Below are 27,932 nucleotides of genomic sequence, written 5' to 3' on the forward strand. Positions count from 1 at the left end.
TTTTTTTTTGTTGTTTTACAAGAAACACCGCAGACGAAAGACAATTATTAATTATATGCGTTAAGCATTGCTTGATCAAGTCAATGAGTAATTTCGTCGGTTTTATCTTAACAAAGATCTGATCTGTGGCTGGGCTGTCATTTAAACTATAGTGTAGGTTGTAATCACTTCAGATTCAGAAACTGGCCGCAGAAGCTCGCCGCAGAAACTCGCAGTGTGGTTGCATTTAGGATCGCGTGGTTGCCTCCATGAGATAATGGGTGGTTAGAGTGCATTTGCTAGTTTAGCCCCAGAAATTCTCACGTTGTCTTTCATTACGGTTGTAATCGGCGCAAGCAGTACTTCTGCCAAATAAATATCGCGTTTAGTTGGCGCCACCTGTCTCCAGAGCGGCGTTGGCTCGAAGAAATTGGGCGGTTATAATGGTACCCGTTTTTGGTAGAACTATATTTTTAAGTGATGTAATTTATACGTTTCCGGTAGCATTAGGAGCAGAAAGACATCAAATAACAAGGAACATTCAATTGGTATTCGAGATATCGAATGTTCTCACGGCCTTAGTTCTTAATTATGGGAAAAGCTGTAACTTACCCATGATGTCGCCGACGTTCTCCGTGTACATGACGGTCTCCTCGTACAGCGACTGCAATAAAAAGGATTAGCGAACTTTAAAAAATAAATTCTGAGTTTCCTGCGCGATGCTAGGCATCAAACTATTCTTAGTCAGAAATCGTCGATTGTCCGCGCGTCCATTTTTTTTTACTACCTATTACGGTGTTTTCTGCTCTCCCTAAAAACCATGAAAACTCAACAAGGGGCGATAGTCACAAATGCGTTATAATCGTACTCCCGCGCAAAGTCACAGAGCCAAGCATAACGGGTACAATAAAATGCTAACAAACAGGCAGCATCTGCAAGCGAATGCGACTGACCTACGCTGTGACCCCGGCCCCCGCTCGTACCTTTGTACATTGTACCTTTGTAAAAAAAAAAAAACCGATATCATAGCAGCCGCGGCCATAGGTCCACGAAAGCTGTCAACACGACACTTCAGGCTCGCTTACACTCGTCGAATAAATGCTTGCTGAGAGAAGGTTTTCACGACGGTCAATTTGGCAACGGTCTCCGAAACGGGTTGCTACAACGGTTACAATAGAAAAGGTGCGCGCGGTGAATAAAGGGTACGGCTGGGCGCGTTCTGTGCCGATGACACGTCTGGCCCGCGCCCATCAGGAGCCAGCGGCAATCGCGGACCACTTAGCTCTTGCGGTCAGGAAGGCCGCACGAGATGTACGTGACGAAGCGTCGATATTCACTCTTCTTGAGGTCAGCTTTGTGCACTAATGGGTGCTAATCGCGTCGTCACGCGCCCTCCGTGTTTGCTGCGCGCCAGCTGGCTCGCACGTATGTACAGTGGTGAGCACTGTTAAGATGAACACCTCATTAGTATTCACGAGTCTATAGCAGTTGATGTTTAGCACAAAATAAAGAAAACTATTATTTCTTTTATCGGCATCATCATTAGGCGTCGTATTTGGCAGATTTCCCTCCTGAAGTAGAAGGTATGTTGAAGTTATACCAACTTGAATACTAATGAGGTGTTCACCCTAACAGTGCTCACCACTGTACATCTGGTTACCAGCAAGCGCTTTCGTTCTGCTCGACCCTACTTGGAAGCCCGCCATCACCGCGACAGGCACCCGCCGCTGGCAACCAGTTATCCCATTTTCTTTTGTTCATCAAGCAAGGAAAGTTAACCACATACCGCTAGCCGTTTCTTTACTCCCTCTTTGCAGCGTTCCGTTCGGATGAAGGAAAACGCCGACCCCAGGCTTTCCAAGCAGCAATTAAAGGAATAACTCGCGCTTTTCAGCAGCAGGCTTACACTTGTTATTATGACTAAATACGCCCTCAAACAAGCAAGCTGACACGTGCAAGAGTAAACGAAACTCGCGTTAAAACGAACGCGTCCAGAGAGGCGAATAAACGCGAACCCGAACCTATATGAAGAACCAAATTGAACAACGAGCTGGAAATTGTATGCAATCTGGGAAAGATAAAGGTATTAATATGGGGGCAAAGTTACGAGTTTGGCGTGAATTACCTGCGTTGTAACAGATTACGTCAATTTCGCTAATCGCACGCTTGCTCGGAACAATTTCGGGGCTTTATAGAAGCGTCGCGAGAGACCAAGTAGGTTTGCAAGACGGAAAGCGCCTACAATTGGGGCGCATATACCTTCGATAACGTGCTGCCGAAATTACAATTCTGTGTGGCAAGTTATGAAGCCACAAAATACTGCAACACTTGACCCCTAAAGGAACTAAAGGGTGTATTGGTTTGATAGTTTTGGTGAATAAAATTTATTTGTATATGAAAAGGTGTTTGCAAGTGTCTCCTGCAGCATCGCTGAAACTTGGATGTGATGCCGCAAGGTTGGAGAAGTTCGACGATTTTTCGCAATGTCGCACTGTCAGCCTGCGCTCTTTCCCTGAATCAGAGGATTCAGGGAAATTATTACAAACCACTTAAAAAAAGAACGACATGCTGTATTCACACTACACAGGCACGAGACGTTCCCTGGCTACCACTTGTCCTGTTTCATCATCAATGTCCAAAGAAGCCTTCTTTTTCGTTATCTCGGAAATGCAAATAATGGCCAGCCATTTCTCGAATTATTAGAGCAGTTCGGGACGCAGCACCCGGTCGTTTTTCCAAAGTCACACCACGGCTGGGAAGGCGAGCGACAGCTGCTAACCACGCACTTGTACTGCGGCCGTCTGAGGTAAGATAAAAAATGGCGGTACGCGCCGAGAAAACTGGTTTCGACGTGATGTTGTCGGCATCTACACCTTCAAAAAAATGTAGCCACCCTACACGGACCAGGAGAAAAAGGTGCGTATTGAGGCGCGCTACCTTATGATGATTTATTGGCATCCCCTTTGAAAGGGGGCGGTGAGAAATAGTCGCCTCGCCTGCCATTTAATCAAGTATACTGTACATCTTTTTCATTCTGTCATTTTCGTATACCTCTCCATGATCTTTATTTTTTGCCTTAAAGCTTCTTTACCAACCTTGTATCGTTACTTATGCCTGTACCGGACCCGGTCGTACTAATTTCTTCACCGCTTTTTTTTTTCACCAATACCCCACATTTATCTTGCTTATCTCGACTGCTGACCGGTTGATGATTCCGTCCACTTTAAATCCAAGCGCCTCTAGAAGGTGTACGCTACCTACTGTTCTCACTGGGTGAATCCCTTCGCATTCCATTAGGATGTGTTGAGTGGTCTCCGCCTTTTCAATGCAGCATAGACATGCCTCATCTTGTTGAGGATGTTTGCTTCGGTATATTTTTGTCCCTAGGCAACCAGCTCAAGCCTCAAATAGAAAGTCACTGCAGCAGATGCACGCATCTGCTGCCTGTGCTACGTCCTCTACACACATGAAAGCAGGTCAAGGGCAGGCAACCAACGCCCCCTGAACACAACCACGCGAAACTGCTTTCTGCAGCCATGGCCTCTGAGGTTCTGCTCCAGCCGCTCCACTCGCACGGAGAGAGCGCAAGTTCAGTGGTGGGCATCCCCAACTCCTTCTCCGCACCGCGGCGTTCGAAACCGCGGCTCTGAACCAAGGGCGTACACAACTGAAGGCGCAGAAGAAAGAGTTCGCCGTGCATAAACATGCAGAGCGGCAGATGAAAGGAAAAGTGATTAGAAATTGAGGCGCAGTTACATAGAGAACGAATAGGTTTGCATGCGGTTCCAGAAACGCACCTTAGACACCTTGAAGAACCACCAGTCATTGAGAATTATGTTTGGGAAGAATGCAACAGATCTATATCGGAAAGAAAGGGAGGAGGAGTCAGAATGCTCATACATCAGCCAGCCAAACGGGAAAAAGTAAATTCAAAGTGTCAAGAGATATTTGGTTACCAGGCACAGTGAGTGGAAAGAAAACTTGGTTGGGCGTAACGTATTTGCGGACCGGAAAACATTACAAATAGAAGAATCAAAAGTTAGCGAAATACCTAAGTATTGATATTAGGGGTTTTGGGAATGATAGCGAAATTATCACGTTGGGTGACATGAATGCCCACATACAGGATCCAGATGGTCATACCGACAACAACGGGAAGTGAATGCTTGATCTTTGTGTCTATAACCTCGTTATATAACGAGGTTATAGACGTATTCATTCACTATATAGTGAGTGAATACGTGGCCTCAATGTGATAGCCAGATCACATGGGAAGCTTGAAATAGGCAATCGACTATTGATTACTGTCTGATAACGGAAGGAATTTAGAAGTTCACAGAAATATTCATTGACGAAGAAGGGTACAGCAACATAGGAATTAACCATAAACGCATCAATTTGAAAATGGGATAAGTAGTTAGGAAAGAGAGCAAGGAGCGAAGAATGGCTAGTCCGCATTGGACCGGCGAATAAATAACAAATAGGGTCACAAAAGTCGAGAAAGAACTTGGTAAATGGCCAAGCAATGAGTGGGGAATCTAGTTAGCTTCTATGTGTGATAACGACAGAAATACGGAAAGAGAAGAAACATGGTTCTTGGAAAGGAAAAAAAAAAGATACCAAAAAACTGGTGGAACAGAGAGATCCGAGAAGCGACCGACGAACGACAGAAAGTTTCACGAGTGCATAGGCAGGCAAAAAAAAAAAAAAGAAAAGCGCAGTTGCCGCAGGATGAAGCAGAGAGAAAATGGGAAATACACCGAGAGAAAGACACTATGGTTCAAATACTGGTTCAAGCAAAGATAAAAGGTGAAAGTCAACGTTAGTTGTCAGAAATACGTAAACGAAAGAAGGCCGCACCTAGAATATGTTGCAACCACATTAACTTATTAGGCAGGAAGTCTGGAACAATACAATAGCATATCCTAGATGAAGATGGAAACAAACTGGAAGGAGGCGTGGCATTAAAATACATCAGGAAAACAACAGTCCTATATTTCCAAGGCAATGACGAGGTGGTATTTGAGAAAAACAAAGACATACAAGAGAACCAGATGAAATGGGAGCTCGTGCTGAGAAATTTGAACTGGAAGAAAGCCAAAGAGAAAATTCCTAAGCGCATAGCCACAGGGTTAGACGAGGTTCCCGTTAGGCCGATTAATGAGCTAGGACCAAAAAGCAAGGATGCTCTGTTGAAAGCAGTAAAAAAAAAAAAGAATGCAGGAACTGCCCTGGAGTTGTCCAAGTATGCGGAAGCATACCCAAAATTTCAGTTGGACCATACGCTAATTTGATGATGATGATTGTTGGAGTTTAGTGGCGCAAGGGCCAGGTATGGCCAAAGAGCGCCATGACAGTATTAGTTCGCGCCAAGACGATGGTAATGGCTTGTTAGTGGTAGATGAATAGGGAATTATATGAAGATTAGATGTGGCATGGCTGTAAAGGGGCCTAAAATCAGTCGCTGTAAAGTGCGTAAAATCTATAAGTAATAAGATTATTCAATGAGTGATTATGTGTACTATGGACATGAACAATGCATTGCGAAAGAATGATACGAGTTACAAATAATTAAAGATACAAGAATTGGCCAGAGGCACAAGTGCCTAAACAGAGCCCTTGAAACACAAGGGCCTGGAGGCATGTGCAATTTAAAAAAAAAAAAAAAAAAACTATCGCAGCAACATCCTCTAGAGAGAGGATGCACTATGAACTTATTGGGCTAATCACATGTAGCACAACATCTTTCAAGAAAGCAAGGACTGCGTTGGTGCTCAAAAGTGGTTCTTTACCGAGAAACATAGCGGGATGCAGGGGAACACAATAGCGATATGCGAGAGGAAAATGTTTCTTTCTTTCTCTTTCGGCTTCCCGACACTCCAAGAGGACGTGGAGGACGGTGAGCCTGTCGCCACATCTACCACATGTTGGAGGATCATTTCCATTCAATAGAAAATTGTGAGTACCATATGTGTGTCCTATTCTGAGACGACAGAATAGGACATCAGTACGTCGTGTTTTAGTTGTACAGGGCCAGAAACCTAACTGTGGCTTAATCATGTGGAGCTTATTAGTTGTTTCAGCGTCCCACAGACGCTGCCAGTGGCCTCGCAGTTTCCTTCGCAAAAAAGGCTTCAGATATGTGGAGGGAATAGCAGCAGCAGGATTAATAGCTTGTGATGTAGTTGATTTGGCCAACTGGTCTGCGAGCACATTGCCCTCGATGCCTCTATGGCCAGGCACCCAGCATATTATTACATGTCTATGAGATTGGTAAATGTTGCACAAGAGTGCGTAAAGCTCAATAAAACAGGATTTTTATGCTTTTGTAAAGATGTTAGTGCTTTTACAAGACTTAACGAGTCTGTGAATATTATTGCTTTTTCTAGTTTTAATTTCTTGATATGTTTCACCGCAGACAGTACTGCGTATGCTTCTGCTGTGAAGATACTTGTTAGGGGGTTCAATACATCAGATTTAGAAAAGGAGGGGCCAACGGCTGCATAAGATACGCCAGCATGGGACTTGGATGCGTCGGTATAGAATTCCGAGCACGAGTACTTCGATTGAAGTTCGCGGAAATGCATTGCAATTTCGAGCTCGGGAGCGTGCTTTGTGACCTCTACAAAGGATAGATCACATTCTATCACCTGCCACTCCCAGGGCGGTGAAAGCTTAGCTGGAGGCATTAAGCGATGTTCTAGAAGTGGGATATCCATCTCTTCGCTAAGTTCTCTTACACGCAATGAGAAAGGCCGCCTCATAGAGGGTCGATTATAGAAAAGCGTTGCACACTTCAAATCATTAAGGGTTGCAGAACAAGGATGTTCACGATCGGAGTGTACTTTGAGAAAATAGGTGAAGCTGATGTATGTTCTCTGGAAATGGAGTGACCGCTCACTGGATTCTACGTATAAACTTTCGACGGGGCTTGTTCTGAATGCGCCAGTGGCCAGGCGGATACCTAGATGGTGGACGGGGTCTAGCATTTTTAGCGCGCTCGGGGCGGCAGAGTGATATACTACGGCACCATAGTCCAATCGTGACCGAATGACGCTCTTGTGAAGGTTCATTAAACACTTCCTGTCGGTGCCCCAGGATGTGTGAGTGAGTGAGTGAGTGAGTGAACTTTATTGGGTCCACAATAGACGCGAGTAATCTCGACGTCACCTGGCTAGGCCCACTCGGGGACCATCAGGTCAAACCTGACGGCCCTCTCGCGGGCCCTCTGGACTGCCAGGATTTGAGAGGTCTGATCCTGGGCCTTAATAAGCATCATCATTTCCTCTTGGGTGAAAGGGGGACCGGCAAATGCGCAGCCCCACAGGACATGCTCGAAGTCCGCATAACCACCACACAGGGGGCAGTCCGGGCTTGGGAACCGTTCGGGGTACATTGTGTGCAGTGCTGCAGGGCTTGGGTAAGTGCTGGTTTGTAGAAGTCTGAGAGTCACTGCCTGGGCCCTGCACAGTGAGGAGTGCGGCAGAGGCAGAAGTCTTCTTGATAAGTAATTGTGCTTGCATATCTCGTTGTATGAGCAGAGAGGCTCGGGTCGCCCTAGAGAGGACGCATTACCCGGCGCACGGTCAGTCAAACCTCGTGCAGCCGAGTGTGCCTCCTCGTTGGGGTTGAGCGAGGCACCTTCAATGTTTCCAAGGTGCGCAGGGAACCAGGCCAATGAGTGATCTTTGAGGTCTTTGGCGTTTTGGATGATACGTAGAACCTGGGGAGCCACCATTCCCATCTGGAAGGCCCTGATAGCGGTCTTGGAGTCTGAATAAATTGTGTCATGTATATCGTCCGTCAATGCAAGAGCGATAGGCTACCTGTTCTGCAACGCTGGAACTAGAAGTGCGGATGGTAGCACAGCTGATGATTTTCGAATCACAGTTGATGACCACTGAGGAGAAGGCTTGTTCTTGAGCGTACGAAGCAGCGTCTACGAAGCATGTTCGATCCTTGTCCAAGCGGGCACTGGCGAGCAAAGCTTTACCCCTGGCTCGTCTTCGTCCTTCGTTGTAGGTCGGATGCATATTGCGTGGCATCCGGTGTATGGAAATCTTGGATCTTATGTTCGTTGGGCAGCTTCACAGCGTCGGGACCAACGACCGTGGGGTTACGTCCCAGCATGCCAAGTATGGCTCGGCCCGCTGGGGTGCCGGACAGTCTGACAAACTGAGAAAACTCTTGGGCTTCAACAATTTCTTCGAACGTGTTGTGGATGCCCAACTTGAGGAGGTCTTCTGTGTGCGTTCGGACGGGAAGGCCAAGGGCAAGCTTACTCTTCTGATTAGGGCATTGATCTTGTTGCGCTCCGACACCAGCCAGTTGTGCATAGCCGCCGAATAAGCGAGGTGACATAGCACAAATGCGTGGATAATCCGGATCAGATTGTCCTCCCTGATTCCGCGGTACCTGTTGGCGATTCTTCGGATCAGTCCGAGGGCGCTTTCGGTCTTGGAACAAATGCGTTTGACAGCGGCTCCATTGGCCCCGTTAGACTCGATAAACATTCCTAGGATCCTGATAGTGTCCACCCGCGGAACTGGGGAGCCGTTACCAGTGAATAACGTAATGTGGCTCTCCGTTGCTGGCTTCCAGGACCGGTGAGAACCACCTCTGGGCCTCTTCTTGTAGAGTAAGAGCTCGGATTTGGTGGGCGAGCACCTTAGCCCAGTGGGGATGAGATACTGCTCCGTCACATCGATGGCCTCTTGCAAAGCACCCTCGATCTGACCCTCACATCCGCTGGGACACCAGATGGTGATGTCGTCCGCGTAGATCGTGTGGTTAATGTTAGGGATCTTGTTCAAGGCCTTCGACAGGTTGATCATGGAGATGTTGAACAGCGTCGGGGAGATCCACGCTCCTTGAGGTGTTCCCTTTGGCCCAAGCTGAATTTCGTGGGTCAAAAACTCGTCAATCCTGAGTCTAGTGGACCTCGAGGAAAGGAAGGAGCGCACGAAATTGTACGCCCGCTTGCCGACGTCAAGCTCTGTCAGGCTCTTGAGCATAAAGGCGTGCGATATGTTGTCAAAGGCCTTTTCTAAATCCAAGCCGAGAATTGCCTTAGTGTCCGCGGAGGTGGAGTCAATGATCTGATGCTTGATCAGCCTCATGGCGTCCTGAGTCGAGAGCCCCGACCGAAAGCCAATCATGTTGTTAGTATAGCATTCGTTAGACTCGAGGTGGTCAGTGAGGCGGTTAAGCATGACGTGCTCCGCCATATTCCCTACACATGACGTCAGGGAGATGGGCCTTAGATTGTCGATGCTCGGCGCCTTGCCTGGCTTGGGTATGAGGACTGTGTAGGCTGCTTTCCAGCTCTTGGGAATGTGGCCACTGCGCCAGATTTCATTCATCCTGTCTGTAAGAAACTCGATTGAGTCGTCGTCGAGATGCTTCAGCATTTTGTTGGTTACCCCGTCGGGCCCAGGGGCCGATCTGCCGTTGAGGGATGCGAGAACCAGCTTGACCTCAGCCACGGTAAAATCCTCGTCCATCGATGGCGCGTCGCGCCCTTCGTACTCGGGAAATTGGGGGGGGGGGGGGGGGGGGGGCATTGGATCGTCCGTGGCCACCAGGTACTTGTCTATGAGCTGCTCCGTGACCGCTTCATCTGGAGTCGAGTCGGTGGCCAAATGGACAGCTTTCACCAAAGCTCTCTTCTGATTGGACTTGGTGTTGCCATCGTGCAGTAGGTGGAGAAAAATTTTCTAAGATTCGCAGGCCAAGGTGGGATTCTCTTCGTTGGTGGGCGGCCGAACGTCTCTCTTTCCAATGAGTCTCCACGTACCGTTGCCGCGACGCCGCCTCCCTCTCTTGAAACTCGGGGTCTTCGAATCTTCGCCGTCGCTTAGCCTCTGCTTCTCTTGCTCGAAACTTTGTGTCGGCACGTCGTCGTTGGGACAATGCTCGAGCAGCTGCTCGAGCATGGGCTCAACGACGAGCTCGAGCAGCTGCCGCGCCGCTTCTTCTTCCGGAGACAGTTGCTCCTTCGTTGTCGCTATGCTCGTCTCCCAACGTCGGAATTCTCTGCGCCGACAGTGCACCTGTCGCTCGGTGCGCGCTCTCCCTCTCTTATCCTCGCCACTCTCCAACCAGCTGTGGTTGGCGCGCGGTTCTCAAAAATTATCAACGCTCGGCACGGTTCAACCTGGGCCTTAAACAGCTCCGTTGTTAAAAAAAGGTGGCTGCCAGCTGTCCCTTTCTGGGTCACGAAGCAGCATAGTAGTACCAATGCGATTTGCGCGAATTGTATGGTTTATGTAGGTATACATTTTCACCTTTACGTCTTGCTTATTCTGCCCCAAATTTGGTATCAAAGCGTCGCTGTTAAGGGACCTTCCACGGCTGTTTCTTGAGGCGACTGCGTCCGGCGTCATGCGCGATGTCATGCGTCAATTAAAAAAAAAAAAAAACAGGCTGCAGCAGAACCTGCGTCGGAGTTTCAAAGTGTAGCGTTCAAATGTAAGGATCCACAATTGCAAAATAGTTGTTACCTTGCATAAACCTCATTTAATTAGGCCACTTTATTGCGCGACTCCTTTTCTTTCTCTTTTTTTGGAGGCCAGTAATCGATTATTTTGTTTCTAACGTCGCATTTTATCGGCTTCATTTTGAAGGTGGTCTAGGCGTTTGTACGGCTGCTGCGGTGAAATGCTGACGGCGTCGTTCGACAACACAGAGAGCAGGACTGCCCCCGAGTGATCATAAGACCGGGAGTCTTAGAGAAATCGGCAGGTAGGTGGCGTACTCGATTATCCATGAAAGGCCAGCAGCCAGGCACTTCACTAAATCGTACGAGTGGTGTGAGAACTCGCTGACACAGGTTCGCTGTCTTTTATATGTGAGTTGGTCACATGAGGTTGTATCTGCGAATATTTCTTGTGATCAAACTATGGATACGTTTCATGTGCGACCAAGTTGTGGGCGAGAAATTTTTAATACTATTGCTTGCAGTGCCGTAAAAATGTATTCTTGTGGTCCTCACTGCTTCTCGCAACCATCGGTACCTGTGAGCATGCAAGACAGTAATGGGCCCCGATGGTGTATAAGCAGTGAGAGCAACAAGAGCTATATAAAAGTTTGCCCATTTACCTACGCTTTGGTATATAAGTTCATCGGCCATTCGATTTCTCATTCGCATAAGAAAAAGAAAGGTGAAATTAAGATTTTGTGCCTGAAATTAGGATTTTGTGCCTGAAACAAGGCAGTCGTCGTTGAAAGGATATTTCAAAGTGCTAAAACCTAATTTTGTGCGCGACACCTTCCTAATTCATCCACTTGCCAAAACATAAGAAACTGTGTTTAGATGGTGCCATTACCGGTTTATCGACATGACTGCAGGCGCATTCCACTGCGATTCACAGACATATGAACCTTGCCTAGCCGCCTCCTCTTTAATAAAATGCACATTAGTGGGCGCGATACCTTAGTAAGAAACACGGAGAGCAGGGCGACATGAAAAGTGTACGAAAGGATTCAATTGTCTTAGCTCAATCGTGCTCCTAACTGTTGATATCGCATTCATATCGGAGCTAAATATCTCTTCTTCAACGTGGAGTAGCTTAATCTTTATAAATATTCATTCATCTATGAAAGACAAGCATTTATTTGCTAAAATGCACTGTCCGCACAACACACAGACTATTGCGTTACGATGGTGCCACGTGATGTCGGAGGATACTTTTTAGTTGTACGAGACCGCACTTTGCTTCATATGCGCAATATGTTAATCTATACAAAAAGTTGCTCACGCCCCATTGTCTTTTGCGGTGATTCAGGTATTCTGCTACACTCAGAAGGTGCCTTAGGGTGTCGTGCGGCGTCAAAAGCCGTGGCGCCATCTCTTTTTTTTCCCGCCAACTAACCCCTGTAAACGGTCCGCATACTCCCCGCAAAACACGTAACGACATTTCGAGTACAATTGATCGATCCATCAAAGTGGAGACAAGAAACGAATGAAGCACGCACAGACTACGCATAACTAAAATGGGCAAACACGTGCTGGAGGAAAGTGCCACGCTCTCACTTTTGCAGGTTGTGCAGAGGAGGCGTTGTTGTGGCTATGCGACGCGATGTCACGCGCGTATCAAACTTGACAAAGCACTTGTTCTGAAGGCAAAAAAAAATAAGAAAAAAGAAAATCATTTTTAGTGCGTGTGTTGCAGCTGGCCATAGGGGTAGATCATTGGAATGCTGCACTGCTGAGCCAGGTTCGAAACGTGCGATCGGACACGTAATATTTGCTATTTACAGTAAGATTGGATGTACCTGGTTGGACATCCTGGATGAAGAAAGCCCGTATGGTCGATCCTTACAATGCTCCGCCTTAGAAATGCTTAATTAGAATACCACATGGAATGGAAACTAGCATGTTTCCAGATATCTCTTACAGACTTATCTCGCTTTTGGCAAAATGGACTGTGGAATGGGGTTTTCTGGTTGTAGCGCCGAATTCAAATTAAATTCGATGCCTTCTACAGACGCCACAGCGTTTCATCATTAGGGAAGGACAGATGCGAATAGCGTATATTCGAAAAAAAAAAAAAAAAACTTAGGTCCTTGCTTACGGGCCAGCTGTTTTAGTCAAAAGCAATATATATGCTACTCCAGAACAAATGCGTCTTTAAGCAACAAGAACCAAGTAGCTTTAGGTGCACAGAAAGGGAATATACCCTTTAGAAATATTAACACATCTGCTTAGGGCTGATTACTTGCATGTCGTAAAAACTTACCTGGCATTCTAAAAGTAGCAGAGACAATGTGAAATGCCTTAGAATTAGTTTTACGAAATGTGCAAACAAGCGCAAAATTAATACAAAAAAGACAATATTCTGGTAACCTTAACAGGGCAGCTCCATCATTTGGACGCCATAGTACTGAAAGCATCATTTTGTATGCCTTTGGTTCGCTATTGTTCAGCATTTTCGTCATTGTAATGCACATCAGGAAGGATTCTTTATTTTCACTGCCAATTGTATATACGAAGCCGTCGTGTCCTTTTTGTTCACTTTGTTTCAGTGCGTTCTTGTCACGTTGTCGCACACCTGTATAATAAAAATCTAATTTTTTGTATTTGAACAGGCTTTTTTATTGCGATAGCAATTATATGGACACTCCAAAGCAGATTTCTGCCGTCGGCGTCGCCGTCGTCGTTGCCGTGAGGTTCCGTATGACGTCAATGGAGATGAAATCGTCGCCGCGCGCCGCCGAACGCTGTATGTGCGAGTGAAAGGGACCGAGGGACGCGCTATTTCACGGGGAGTGAACCCACGGCGGAGAACAAACGAAAGGCCGTGGGGGGAGTGGGAGGGAAGGGAGGCGACGTTTAGCTGCGGCACCAAGTGCCTATTTATATCAGAGGCTCCTGCAACAGTCGGCAACGCCGCACGCATTTTGTGCGAACGCGGGCAAAACGCTGACGGCGTCGACATTAGTTCTGCGTGTTGCCAGTGCTGCTGCATGTCCAAGTTTATACAGCTGATAAAGCTACTATCATTACTCCGTATAGCTCTCTACAAATTTGCTATCGCAATTGATGCGTTTAATACCTTCGTACCTTACTCTAATTACGCCACTACTGATGGATTACATGCCAAGGCGGCCATCATTTACAAAATGAAAATGCTACCAATTCAATACATATTCAAATTAAGCTAAGTTCTTAGTCACAAGTTTACATCAAGTACTATTATATTGGAAAGTGGAAGGAAATTAAGGTAGAAGTCTAGTTACTGGATTTTAAATTTCAAAATGGTCGTGTTTTATGAAATAACTCTTGCGTAATTATTCTTTCAATTTACGTGATGTATGGGTCGTAGATTATGAAAAGGCATTTGACTCAGTAGAGATACCAGCAGTCATAGAGGCATTGCATAATCAAGGAGTACAGGAGGCATACGCGAATATCTTCGGAATTATCTACAAAGATTCCACAGATACATTGGTTTTTCACAAGAAAAGTACAAAGTTACCTATTAAGAAAGGAGTGAGACAAGGGGACACAATCTCTACAATGCTTGCTTAGAAGAAGTATTCAAGCTTTTAGACTGGAAAGGATTAGGAGTGAGGATAACGGCGAGCATCTCAGCAACCTTCGGATTGCAGTTGACATTGTCTTATTCAGCAACAATGGGAACGAATTACAACAAATGATTGAAGACCTTAACCGAGAAAGTGTAACAGTGGGGTTGAAGATTAATATGCCGAAGACAAACATAATGCCCAATAGCCTGGCAAGGGAGCAAGAATTCAGGATTGCCAGACAGCCTCTAGAGTCTGTAAAGGAGTACGTTCGGTCGAAAGTTTTCAGGCTGCGCCCACTTCGCCTGGCTGTCACCTGACGTCGAAAAACCGTGAAAAATCACTGCGTCAAAGTGGCGTGTACGCAATAAAGATGCATTATTACGCCGATCAAAACTGAATTTCCTTCTCAATAGCCGGACACTGCCCCGTTCCGACATGAATAGAAGGTGGGTACCTGCCGATCGCTCTGGCATTGGCTAGTCGGAGCTGCAGTGGAGAATGGATTCATTTGCATATAATAAAAATATGCGTGGCATTATATGGTTGTCGAGCCCTCGGGCACGTAAACGACATCGCTATGTCAAATTTTCTTCACTGGGGATTTGTTTTAGCTGCATTGTTACCTTTCCGTTGCATGCCGGCGCGATTTTCTAGCAGACACCGAAAGCTAAGTAAGAAGAAGCAGGGCGAACGCAGACGCCAGCAGCACCCTGCTCATCAGGTTATCTACTTTCATTTCACTAGCCCGGCCCCACCTTGCCGCCTCCACTTCTGCGTGCTCCTCGTCCTTGGTCAGCCAATCAGGTAAGAAATATATGTCAAGTTAGGATATACTATTCCTTTTGAAAGCAAACAACAGTGACCTCTGTAGTATCGTGCGGCAGCTGAGTAGGCGAGCAGCCGTACTCAAAGAAACAGCAGTGGCAGGTGCAGAACAAGGTGTATGCGTTTATTCGTTTGACGCACATTTATAAGCAGCGGTTGCTTATCCGCTGCTGATAGTGCACGTGATGCCGCAGTGGCGCGTCAGCGCTTGACGTTATCACAACCTCCTATAAAATAGGAGAGCTTTTCATTAGCCTTCTCAAACAACGCTGCGAGTCACCGCCCGATGCTTGCGTTGGCGGTTGCGCAAGTTTGACATCAGGAGATTGGACCGAAAACAGATTGGAATAGTTTTACGTTATAAGACCCCAGCCATCGGCCCGCCTAGACTTTGTACCCAGCGCAGATTGCTTTCAAGATCGGGGCCGCGCGGCCGCGCTCAGCCGCGTCATACGAAGCCGCCACCGTAGTAAAACGTCCCCCACTTCCCTGGCTTGTGTTAGCAAATCGTCCCTGTCACTAACCAAGGAGGAGTTGGAATTCCTGCCCATGCGTTAAACATAATAGTTCTCTTTGCCTAGTCTGCAAGTGTGTCATTTTATCATTTTACCATGTGCTTTGTTGCCTTGCATTAGTCTGCAAGTATGTTAGACTATCATGTACCGTGTCAGTAGACACGTACTTGTGAAGCGAGTTGGAGAAAAGTGAGGGTATGAAAGTGGCGTCCGTTCCGAAAATAAATTGTTGTTGGCAGTTATCGCCTGCATGTGTCTTCGTTCTTCTTCTACGTCAGTGTGTTTTTTTTGCGCTACAAGAAGAAAATCTGCAAACTTGTTACACCAACAAGCCCAAATGTCTACACTGATCACTTGCGCAGACCGTCTCTTGCGGCGCGTCTCGGACGCCCAAGTGGAGGCTTGATACAAGAATCTTTCAAACGTTACTCGCAGTATTGCTTTGTTTTGTGTCTCGTGACGTGAAAAACAAGCGCAGAGTTACGGAAGCCGCATCCGCATGCATAACCTACTGCCTGATAAAGTGTGTTCGTGTAGAGTGCTCTAATGTATCTGCAATAGTTGTAGCTGCCCACTTCCAACAATTGTCGCAATTAAACACAATTTCTTTCATCAACTGAACTGTATGAGCAGCTATTTTTGAAAGCTCTGATAAACTAGGAGAACAAGAAAAGCTTCGATGTAATCAACAAAGCTGGGAGCTACGCTTCTCATTTGCTGGGTCGTGCTTGGTTAGCACTATAAGATAAAAGGCACATGTTCTTATGTTTCTCAAGAAACCAACAGTAAGATGAAGAACTCGGAGTAAAAATTACGCCATTTTACTTCAAAACTGCTGTTTTTTTTTCATTCTGTTGAATCTTTTGCTGTCAGTAGAAAGTGGCCTCCATAAATAAGATATACAGCGTGAGTTCACTGAAAGTTGGAGTAGGTGTCGAACGTATCCAAGAAGCTGAGGGCCAAGTCGTAGCAAAAGGCGTATTGCTCCTGTAAAACAGAAAGATAGAAGAGTTATTTTACGAGATCATGACAGCCCCGCATTATAAAACTTAATAAAAAAAACTTCATGGCTTTGTAGAGATTGCCGTAAACAGCATAACATTTGAATAATGCAACGCATACATGGTACAGCGGTCAACATACTTCTCTAGAACGCCCGAAACACGTTCTTAGGACTGCGCTGGGGATATTTGAAGAAGACATGTGGCACAAAATCGGCTGTATGCGACGTTGCGTGACTATATTTACAGTTTCCATTGATTTCTCTTCGACATGGTGGTCGGCTTAGGCTTTGATAGCTGCTTTAGCCCTCAGGAGTGTCTTCTAGACAAGTGTGTTGACCTCTGTTGGCTTTTTTTTCTGCAGAGGAGTAGTAATACGCAACTGCAACTGCAGATTGGATTGCAGATTGGAGCGCTGCATCGTCATTCTGTAAGCACTATGTGCCTTACAACTCTCAAATTACTTCATTAGTGTAGTCAGGATAGGTCCCAAGTAGGCATCCTAAAGGTAGCGAACAAGACTCAAGCAAAAAATGTAGCAAACGTTAATTCTGATTCGATGCCAATGTTTATAAAAAATGCCTTGCAAATAGCAAAGCTTTTCGTGGTTTCAAGCTTGCTTGCGAGGGCTATCCTAGCACAGGAACCCACAAGCCTAAAGGATTATTTAAATTTACTTTCCAGCTAGCTCCTTCTGAAATCAAGCTGTTTCGGTGCTTTTTCAAGTTATTGGTATCACCCAATTCATGTCGGTATCGATTCTTATACCCTTACTAAATATAAAGCGCCTGTGCACTTTGTTCTCCGTGCAGTGATACACCATTGTGCACTAAGAATTGACTGAAACTGCATTGCATCCCTCCGTTTATTTTCTGCAAGCAAGAAAACGCGTTGGTATGGTGAGCTCTCTAGTTGAGAGCATCGATGAAATCACTGGTCAGTTTCACACTTACCGAGTCGACGATGAATTCAGGACGGCTACTTCGCACGTTGCGCACGGATCGGAACACGTCGAGTTCCTGTTCCAGCTTCAGCTGATCGCATATCGCTGCCGACACGCAGTACAGGCCGCTTTCCTGGCAACCGTCCCTAAAATCAAAAGCAGCAATAGAAAAAGAAGCAGGAAATAGTTGTAGTTACAAAGTCGGATGGTAGAGGCATTGTTCGACATGTTATAAACTTTACGAGCATTTGTTTAATGGCTAGCTTTTGGAAATGAAAAAAGAAATGCAAGCCCCCGTAACATCATAGCAGATAATAATCGCAAAATTTAGTTAGTGACTGTGGATCAAGGTAAAACTTTGCTCTAAAAAGTCTAAGCAGCATTCTACATCCAGCAAAATTAAACAGCTTTTTCACATATATTTCTAGTCATGCAGAATCCTTTCGTACAAAAATCAATGGAATGATACTTGCGCAACATAATTAGTACAGTAATTATGAAAAACAAACAGGTTTGCAGATCTATGCATATCTCAAAACTGCTCCTGCGTATCAAAGAGGCTATTATGAGATTTGTGGGGCTAACAAGTTAAACAGAAAGGGAGTAGTAAAAAATTACAAACAAAATCTGAAATTCTATTCGGCATGTTTTACATAAATAGTGGCACTTACTAGCGACAGCGTTTAAGCACACTGATCTTTTTTGCTGTTACTATGAAATACTTATGAATGCTCCAAATAGTAAAGTAGTCCCCGGTTCACAATAGCCGACTGCGAATTGTGTGCGCCTTTAGAATTAACGTGGAGAGAAAATTCCGCAGCTACGTTTCTAAGCGCTCCAATTACCTACTAGTAGTATCAAGTAAATAACACTCGGAATGATTACCATTACACTGTTATCTGAGCCTACACGAAGCTACAAAGGAAGCCCATTGAGTTTCTCAGAAACTTTCACACTTGAAGAAAATGCCGTCCTGGTTCAGCTATCTAACCGGGACCGCTTAGATGGCGGAGCTTTGCTTCTCAAAATCCATATGGGTTTCCTCTAAACATTCGTGCTACCCTCTGATGGGTGACAATTTTGAAACTTAAAAAATCTCTTCCACATTGCGTTGTTCCGCAGAAACCATTTGCAATATAGATACATATATGTTACTTTCACGCCTGTGGTTTTGTGAGAGCTCCACATTTCAACATTTTTTTTAGAATTTTATCCTCAATTTGTAATAAATTACACATGGTACTGTTCTGCAATTCTTTCCTTTTTTATATCTTTCTTTAAATTACGTAAACGGTAAGTATTTTGTGCCAACTGATATCAAATGGCTAGTGCATGCTATTGTACTCACAGGCACTGCACGACGACTGTTCTTCCTTCGGCTTGCATCTGCCACCGGTCGACATGTTGCAGTATCTCCAGGACCACATCACAAGAGCTTGGCACTGTGCTGGTCCTGTTCCATGACTGTGAGTGGAACTGCTTCACGATGCGCGCTGGTCGCTGCGAACCAAATATGCTACGTTTTGAACTGAGCACGACAATAATTAGGCTAGAAATGTGCTACGCTCAACCACGTTACGAGTGTCACAAATGAAGCCATGCTGATATATCAGTGCTGCTTGTTGCGTTAATATTTTCTATGACCCCAGTGATAAGCCTGATGACTGTAGTACGTGTTTCTAATTTATTTAGAAACGTGAATGCCATACGTTCTATCGGAATTTGTCCATTCCATGACCTATCTGCCAATTTTGGTGCTTCTGATGACGTAATTTGAACGTCAGGTTCTTCATTTCGTCATTTGTCAACTTCACTTTGTGCTCTGGATACGTATACAACACTTAACCGTAGAACACGCCCCGCTACAGCACTTCGGCCACGAAGAACGTTGCCTGAATGGCTCGGGATTAAGCCCAATCACACCATGGTTCTTTAACCTTGAACAGAAGCCAGTACACGTGATATATGCTTTACCCTAATATTAGTCGTAACACGCCATTGCACTGTTAAAAATATGCTGCGTTACTAGATTTACACGTACCAACGAGTACCACTGAACGCTGTTATCGACCGTATAAAAAGCTAGCAGCTGCGACGGAGGAATGATTCTCTGACTACTTGGTCGGAGGATCAATCATCAAGTCAAGTTAACTTGACTCAAGAGATGCAATAGTCGGCAAAAATATACAAAGAAAAAAAAACGGTAGGCGACCCTAATCTGTGACTTAGGTGTCTCTTAGTAGCACTTCCTACCTCGGCGTAAATTCTAATTATTATATTTATTCTGGTCACTTCAGTAATTCAACTTGTAACTAAACTTATGCTCTGATATCGTATCTATAATGAAACCCATTAATTTTGTACTGTAGTACATTTTTTTCAATTTTTTTCGATTTATTTTGAATTTAGTCACCTGTCGTCTCAGTGATTTCTAGTTGACTCTGATTATTCCAGACACTTCAGTAACTCAACTTGTAACTTCACTTATGCTCTGATTTTATATCTATAATGAAACCCATGAATTTTGTACTGTGCTATTTTTTCTATTTTTTTCTGATCTGTTTTGAATTACGTCCCCGGTAATCAGTTATTTATAATTAATTCTTATTATTCCAGATACTTCAGTAACTGAGCTTGTAACTAGACTTAAGCTCTGATGTCATATCTATAACGAAACCCATGAATTATTGTAGTGTACTACTTCTTTTCTATTTTTTGTAATTTATTTTGAATTTCGTCCCCTGTTGATTTATTTAGAATTTCGTCACCGGTCGTCTCAGGAGGTGAACCGGAAGTGCTGCGCGAAAAACAAGAGTGTCACTTGATGCTCGTGCCACAAAAAACTAAAAGAGAAGTAACTCTAAATACACCTTTCTTAAGCACACTGATATGCCCTAGGAGAGGGCGCGCGATAGAAATTTCGGGCAACAAATTATGAAGTTCAAGTTGGAATATCCTGAGATGCTGTCCTAGATCAAAAGGTTTTAGAGTAAACTATCCTACTGAACTTCTATAAGCAAACATATGCAGTAACCTAAAGCATTCGCCTGCAGGAGCAGGCTGTATAAAAAATATGGACCAATGAGGGGAGTTTACCTGTCCCTGTTTTGTCCAAACCGAACAGCTGTAGACAATAAACTCGCAAAAAACACACGCGATTGTGTGACGTACCGAACCATGGATGACCTTGAATGTCCGAACCAGAAGACCTCGGAAATCCTGAATATCTGTCTGCTCCACCACAGCTTTTCCGTACTTAACTGTCGTCTTCAGACTTGGCCAGAACTGGGGTGTCGTCTATTGAATGAAACAAAGAGGGTACGTATAATTTTGGATTACATCCAGGAATAATTTATCATAGGACAGAGCTCCACACTGCCTAATATGGAAGGGTGATGGAAGGGTACGTTCGCGATTTCTTGAAATATGATTCATTCTTAACATATATACTTATGTGATAAATCATTCAAGCAATCTTTAATCGCACTTTCTTTCATTTACAAAAATGAATGTTGGGATAAGAATGAAAGGTGCCTGTTCGCAACTTTTAGAGTGCAGCTGTATATGGCTATAGGCTTCCATGCATTTTTCAACTCCGCAAGCAAAAAACGTAGGTCGCGAATTTGATGTAAAATCGCTTCACTGTAACAAAAGGTTGTACGTCTCATCACTTGGATATGCATTTTGAGTAAATTAGTTATCAATAGGCACCATTTTCAAGATCAGTAGACTCACTGGTAGATGAAAAGTTGCAGTTTCGCCCGAAAGGCGAAGCATCGATTGCGACAGAGTGGACAGCTATACGAAGTAAGGATATCAGTTTTATCGGCTGTTTTAAATTGCAAACATAGGCATACTAAGTAAATTGACTAGCATGGTGTCATGCGCGCACGGGCAAACATGAGCACACTCCACTCGATGACCGCGGGAACTCGCCGTCCAATTGCTGCTATGAGAAAACGTGGCGGCAGCAGCGAGCTAATTGGCTTTCGCGCAGCCGCTCGCATCAGCCCGGTCTAAGCCGCGAAAACATAGCGCAGGGCGGATTTTGTCCCCGTCGGAGATGGCTTCCAAGATACGGCGGCCGCCCGAAGCAGAACGACCCCCCCCACCTTGCCCTAGCATTCCCCCGGGGCCTTGCGCCCAACGGAAGACTGTGCTATTCCTCCCCGCTTCCTGTCTTTGCGTGCGCGAAATTCAGCCGCGATCGCCGGCTCACCCTCACACGCTTTCGAAAACTGGCACATGCAGCATACGGTGTGCGGCGACGATTTTATCGCTCTTGGACTTAGTAGGGAACCTCACGGTGACGGCGACGGCGGAAATGCGCCTGGATTGTTCATACAATTTCTACTGCAATACATCTGTTTCTCAAAGATTTACCGCTGTGCGGCCGCGTCGGCCATGTCTGCGTTCACACCGCTCTCTCTTTTTCGTCGTTCCAAGCTCCGTGCGGGCCTAGTTTCCTTCCGCTCTCCCGGGGCGTCGGGCACCATCGTGCGTTGTCAGCAAGACAAGCTGTCATTCTCCATATTGAATATCACTTCTGTTCTCTCGTCGTAATGGGGAGGCCGCGTGTAGTGCGAACTCCCGAGAAGTAGCGTGCTTACCAAGAGCGACGGCGAGAACAGATGCGAGAATGCAATCAGCGGCGGCGCGCGGCAAACACCGATGAATATCGTTCCCGAGAGACCAGCTGCAAGTTGCTCGCCATACAATACGACACAATTCGTGTGCTCTGCGGCGTGTGCTAAATAGCTTCGCTGGTCATCTACCTTCAGCGAGTGGAATGGCTCATGATTCTTTCTTACATAAAGATCCTGTCATATAGGTACGTTGAACACAGCCAATTAGGCGTGCACTCGAAGTTATATTGCCGAAAGCGAGTGTCCAATATTACGTATCCTACATTGTAAACATTTATAGTTTGCTTTCACGTGAGACAAATGTGGTCTTCCAGTGCCATAAACGGATGCTACTTCGCAAGAAGCTAGCAGTCTAACTAAAAGCGCCCTTTTGCTACGTTTTACAAACTACATTGGTGGCCTGGGATCATTACATAACTTTCTCTTTATTTCCCAAAGCTTACTGCGCAAGTGCAAACGGTGATGAATTAATATTAACGTAAAATATTCGCAGCGTATGTCTTGATATAGACATTTTCTTCTTTTGGTATTGAAATATGGTAGTCTTCCCTTTTCTTTGCAAAGCATATTTCTACGCAGCTTGATCGCGCACTAAGGTATGACATCGTAATGATATTACCACTAAACGCATTACAGTAAATCTGGGCTAAAAAAGTGGCGACCGCAAGGGCGCCGCCTTGTTCATTCATTCATTCAAATAAATTTATTGAGTGCCCTGCGAATTCGTGGGGTGGGCCTAGACTCCACCTAGGCTTCAGCCAAGGGTTGTTGGTCCTTAATTGGCAGCTTCCTCGGCTTGCTGGACGGCCCAGAGTTCGTGCTGCAGGTCCTGAGCTGACATACGTTTTGGCTCTTCTTTCGATGGTGCGCTGAGGACTATAATGTTCTGCTTCTGGTTAAGGCAAAGATTATCTTCTTCATCCGCTGTACGTTCAACATTTGCAGCACGTCGTACGCTGTGGTAGATGCGGTCTGTACCGCGTTCGGTCACGTTGAGTCCCCCTCGTGGTCTAATAATGATCTTGTAGTCCTCCACTGGTAAGTGTGGCTTGCGGCTTGCGACGAATTGTTGTCGGATCTGCCGACTGCCCTTTTTCTTGTTCCATGAAGGTTCGTTAGCTCGCTGAAGGGGTGCTTTGTCACTACGTGACCGGTCCACGTCAACAGTGAGTCTTCGATGATTTCTTCTGATTTCGAACCAATGGCCTTGGTCCGACTCGTCTGGTTGAATATCTTCGCCTTCTACATGTACAACGTCCATGTTTGGCATGTTTAGAGGCGTTAGGCTCAGCACGTCAGCCATCGTGGCTGGTGATACATCGCGACGGGGATGCTATCGCTAGGCTTAGGCTTCCCAGTCGACGTGGCAAACTGTTGAAATGATTGCTGGAAATTTCCCACCTGCTTGATTAGGTGTCCAGGTGATCCTTGGATCTTCCTGCTTCTCCTGAGATGTTAATTTCCTCATTCCAGTCGAAAAACCGCCGGCAATCATTCGAAGTTTACGGAGCCGACGTGAAACGCATCCGCTTTCGGTCTTCTTCTTACCTCCTGGCGTCGCCTTGTTGCTACTTTGCATTTAACAGCGAAGCTATATGTGGCTATGGGTTTCATGTATTTTTGCATCTTGCTTGTTTCTACCTTGACGTGCTGTTGCGTCGGAGCACATGATTCACTTACTGACAGCGATATGTTAGCTCATAAAGCTTAAATTTTCAAGGTTAATAGTTTGTATTTAAAAAACGGCAACTCTTCATCGCGCAAGTCTTTATATTGATAAGTTGAATCTGGGAAGGTTTATTTAGTCATTTAGCAAAGCCCGTGGCCTCCGGCCACGGGCTTTGCAGAAATGCCCGTTTCTTCAAACAAGGTCTTCTCAAGATTAAGTGATTCGTCTATATCCAATAAATATTTCTTATTTACAAAAGGAAAGAAAAATCTGGCCGCTGCGAATGTGCGCAAGGTTTCCTAAATTGTATACTAACGCTCACTTTGAGGCCGAGAGTAAGACAAACTCTTCTTTGTTCTGTGCACCGAAGACCTGCCATTTCATCAGCTTTTGCATTGTCATATAAGTACCTTACGCGAACAAATATAATCGTTTTTCAATATTTACCTAGAAAAAATTTAGGGGATGAAACCAATAGTGTGCTTCGCAGATGTTCAGCGTTAAGCTTTCCTTCTGTAAGGATGGTGATTACAAGATTCTGTATGCGTTAAAGAAGAGCACATTATGATTATTCACATTACCTCATCTTGGAGAGGGCCGAGCGTGACCAGTGTTACAGAGCCACTGCCCGCCAGCATTTCCCAGAAGTCATCGATTGTCTCTGGCAAAGGCAGTTGTGTCACAAGGTAAGCTTTTCGCCTCTTGAAACCCTGCACAAAGAAGACATACGATTTCAATTATTTTTGCCGTTGAACGCCACGTGAATCAAGCTTTAGTTCTTGAGGAGCATGGTGTTGAAAGGTTATTTCTACTCGCACCATGAACGAGCCAGTCAGCACTGTGAGTAGTAAAGGTATAGAAGCAGACGGGTCAGCTTGATCAGTGAAATAACTACATCATGCAAGCTACGACAGAAAACTCTATCTTCCCTAAGATTATGGGTAGGGATTTCTATCATATGATCATGGGAATAGACTGCGATAAATATGCTTGGATCTTGAAGGTACTGGCCGCGCAACGAGTGATGGAATGCACAAATAGGCGTAACGTCGAGAGGTAGAAGCAAAACTGCATTGGTAACAAACGCTGGTACATTATAGTCCGGCTGAGAAAAAGATGTCGGGAAGGTCATATGACGTACACGAAATAAAAGTGTCGGCGTTGTAAAATAACAAAGTCAGGACCTTCAAAAGAGCGTGGACACAGTTGAGGGAGGAAGGCTATTGGATGAATTTAGGTAATTAGGAAACAGGATGGCCCAAGTTGGGGCTTGGCTAAACCATGACTGGGAATAGACGAAGTCTGCATGCAACAAGCTTTTGTCCGCGGTAAATTGAAACTCGCAAAGGATAATCAGTGTTCCAGTTAGTGCGCTGGGTATATGCTTAGTAAAATTTGAGGTTGTTCATTGAACCCCACGATCAATCATTCTCGCATAAGAGACCGCACATGCTTGAAGTAAATGCCTTACATCCACGTAGACTGCGTTGATGTAGTCTGTCTTTGATCCGTCAGCTGTGACACTCAAGAATGGCCTCCTGCTGTCACCTGCGAATCGAACAGAAATAGCACCGTCAATGGAATATCCCTTGATCTCATGCAAATATAACCACGACCAACTTCTTCTTACATGCCAAAAGCTTAGACGACCGATTTTTGGCAGCATTTTTTCCGTTCCGGGCACTTTTGTACTCCTCCGGGGCCGGAAGAGGGCATATGCGGGTTAGTTCCTGTTGAAGAAATTAAATTCGACCATTATATACAGTGCTCGTGATAAAAATGAAGGAAACTTAGTGCAGATAAAACAATTTATAGAACAGGATAACTTATAACGGAAATAAAAGAATCTATAGAAGTGGATTAGGCTCGTTAAAAAGAAAGGAAATATTTTATTGATATAAGCGCGCCGGGCAAATAAAATGCGTACGTAAATTTTGTGTGAGTGTTGCGCTGATCCCCTAGGTGCGTTGATGCAATCCTTGCAGGCAAAATTTATTCAAGTACAGTATTTTTGTTATAACCTACGGCCCTTAGTTACAAGGCTTTGAAATGTTTTTCAAAGTATTCTAGATATGTTTTACAATATATTTTTAGTATTAAAGTGTTGCCCTGATCTCCTAGGTGCGTTGATGCAATCCTTGCAGGCAAAATTTGTTCAAGTAGAGTATTTTGGTTGTAACCTACGGCCCTTAGTTACAAGGCTTTGAAATCTTTTTCAAAGCATTCTAGATATGTTTTACAATATATTTTTAGTATTAAACAACTTTGCATTACGTTTCCTTTCTTAACCCGAATCCAATAGCTCTGGAAGCATCAATCCTGAAGTGTTTAAGAGATAAGAATTTTTTTATGAAAGCTGCGCAGAACATCATTGAAGTGATAAAGTATATTGCCATCGATCTGCTCTCAGGAGATGTCATATATTGAAGTCTTCAATAAGAAACTTCCCCAGAAGAATCTCACCCCGATTGAGCACAGAGAACTTGATCAATTAAATTTAGCAGCGGTATTGCTTTTCTCAGGCAACGACTAAAGACCGGGGTCCGTATGCTCAAAAAGGTTTTACGCTAGAATTGTTGGTGATAGAATTTTCTTGCCAGTCCAGATGTGGGCGTACTATAACTGAAGGCAACTGTCCAATCACAAGGAACACTTACGAATGAGGGGCCGAATTCGCAAAGCTTTTCGTTCCTAAGTGCGGCTTACCATTGGCCAGCCGCCTTCTCTAATGATATGTCAAACACCACCATTGGCTGACACCTACTTCTACGAACAGGTTTAGCGTAAGAACGCTTTTGTGAATCCGGTTCAAGAAGCTTTCTTAATTCAGTTCATCGTCTACACACTGTCTTGCTGAAGCTATACATACTACATTGGATCAATGATAAAGCAGCTACTGTCATTGACACTAATAAAAGCAAATAATTTTGAATGAAATGGTTGACATTACGAGTACTATACTTTTAACGCATGTTATAATAGCAAATGTTTCCCATATATTATATGCAGATCAATGAAAAATTTGTACTTGAGTGTACACACTAAAGAATAAATGTTAGTACTCCTCGCCGAGGAACATTTATTAAGCATTTATGCAGACGAAGGCTCGCTTTTTCAGCCTTGTGCAACTTGCTTGTTTTGCGTTCATACGTAGCACAATATAAAATGATGAATAGAATTCGTATTCACTTTCCTGTGGAAAAAAAAAGAAAGCGAGCAATTAAAATTGAATGCGAGCATTCTCATCAGTCTCTGCCAACATACAAGATGGAGAAAGTCATGGGAATGACCCTCGTTTGCTGTAAAATTGTGTTTTTTGGTCGGTTTGATTTGACGTGATTAGCTCAGAGTCCCTATGATAATGCTGCTGACAATGCATCTGAAGAACTGCTACTTTTGATCATGTTGATTTTACTCCACAGAGTCATCGTATACTAATACACCACTCCCTCCGCCTTCATTCCTTAAGAAAGCATTTATGGTAACTGGAAGGCCTTCATAACCTAATGCCTTACTGATAATTAAATGAAAATTAATTTAATTCTGTGATTTTACATGCCAAAACTACGATCTTGCAATGAGGCATGATGTAGTGCGGGATTCTGAATCATTATTCCCCTCCTTAGACACTTCTAACGTGCAACCAATGCACTATGCGCAAGATTTTTTGCAATAGGCCTCTATCAGAAAGCAACCGCCGCGGCCAAGATTAAACCCACAAAGTTGCACTCTGCGGCACAAAGTTTTAGCCACTTATCTACCTCGGCCGGTGTTGCGGAGAAATTGTAATTGCTCAGTCTAATTAAACGGCAAAATAGACAAGGACTCAATGCGCTTTTCCGGTGAGAAGAAGAGAAATTTGCACCACGAAATTAACCTCGTTGCCATGGTCACATTGGCACGGAGCTTTAAAGCGAAATTGCCAATCGAAATACAGTCCTCCATTCTCACTACTCTTAGGCATTTCTATACCATGGAAGATCAATAAAGTATCAATCCTAAGATAAATTTGGTCACTAAAAAGGTGTACAGGAGGTTATGAGATGCTTTGTCATAGAAAAACTGAGGAACAATATCATAAACTCTGTTGTAATCATGAGTTCAGTTCTAGCAGATCTATAGATTGGTGCAGCAAGTTCGCATTTGATACAGTGGCCGTACTCCAAATATTGACTGCTGCAAAACTGCAATGTATGAATTATTCCTCCAAGGTATAGACGTGTTTAGCTTCATGCAACATCAGTGTATTTTGTACTCTGATCATTACAAACGCAAGCACGCAACAGGCAAGCCCGCAGGCACACAAACACGCCACGCACTCAT

General features: G+C 44.7%; 1 protein-coding gene across 1 annotated transcript in view; it reads right to left on the reverse strand.

Annotated features, from left to right (window-relative positions):
• Positions 1 to 16,149: 16,149 nt before the first annotated feature.
• Positions 16,150 to 27,932, reverse strand: part of LOC119433867 (receptor-type tyrosine-protein phosphatase T-like) — an 87,750-nt gene continuing 75,967 nt past the window's right edge. Inside the window, 7 exon segments of the mRNA XM_037701147.2 lie at positions 16,150 to 16,337; positions 17,305 to 17,440; positions 18,643 to 18,794; positions 20,466 to 20,591; positions 24,191 to 24,319; positions 25,081 to 25,157; positions 25,240 to 25,339. Of these exon segments, the coding sequence (XP_037557075.2) occupies positions 16,263 to 16,337; positions 17,305 to 17,440; positions 18,643 to 18,794; positions 20,466 to 20,591; positions 24,191 to 24,319; positions 25,081 to 25,157; positions 25,240 to 25,339 (795 nt within the window). The 3' untranslated portion in view covers positions 16,150 to 16,262.

The sequence above is a fragment of the Dermacentor silvarum genome, chromosome 11 (assembly GCF_013339745.2).
Source record: "Dermacentor silvarum isolate Dsil-2018 chromosome 11, BIME_Dsil_1.4, whole genome shotgun sequence".
NCBI lineage: Eukaryota > Metazoa > Arthropoda > Arachnida > Ixodida > Ixodidae > Dermacentor > Dermacentor silvarum.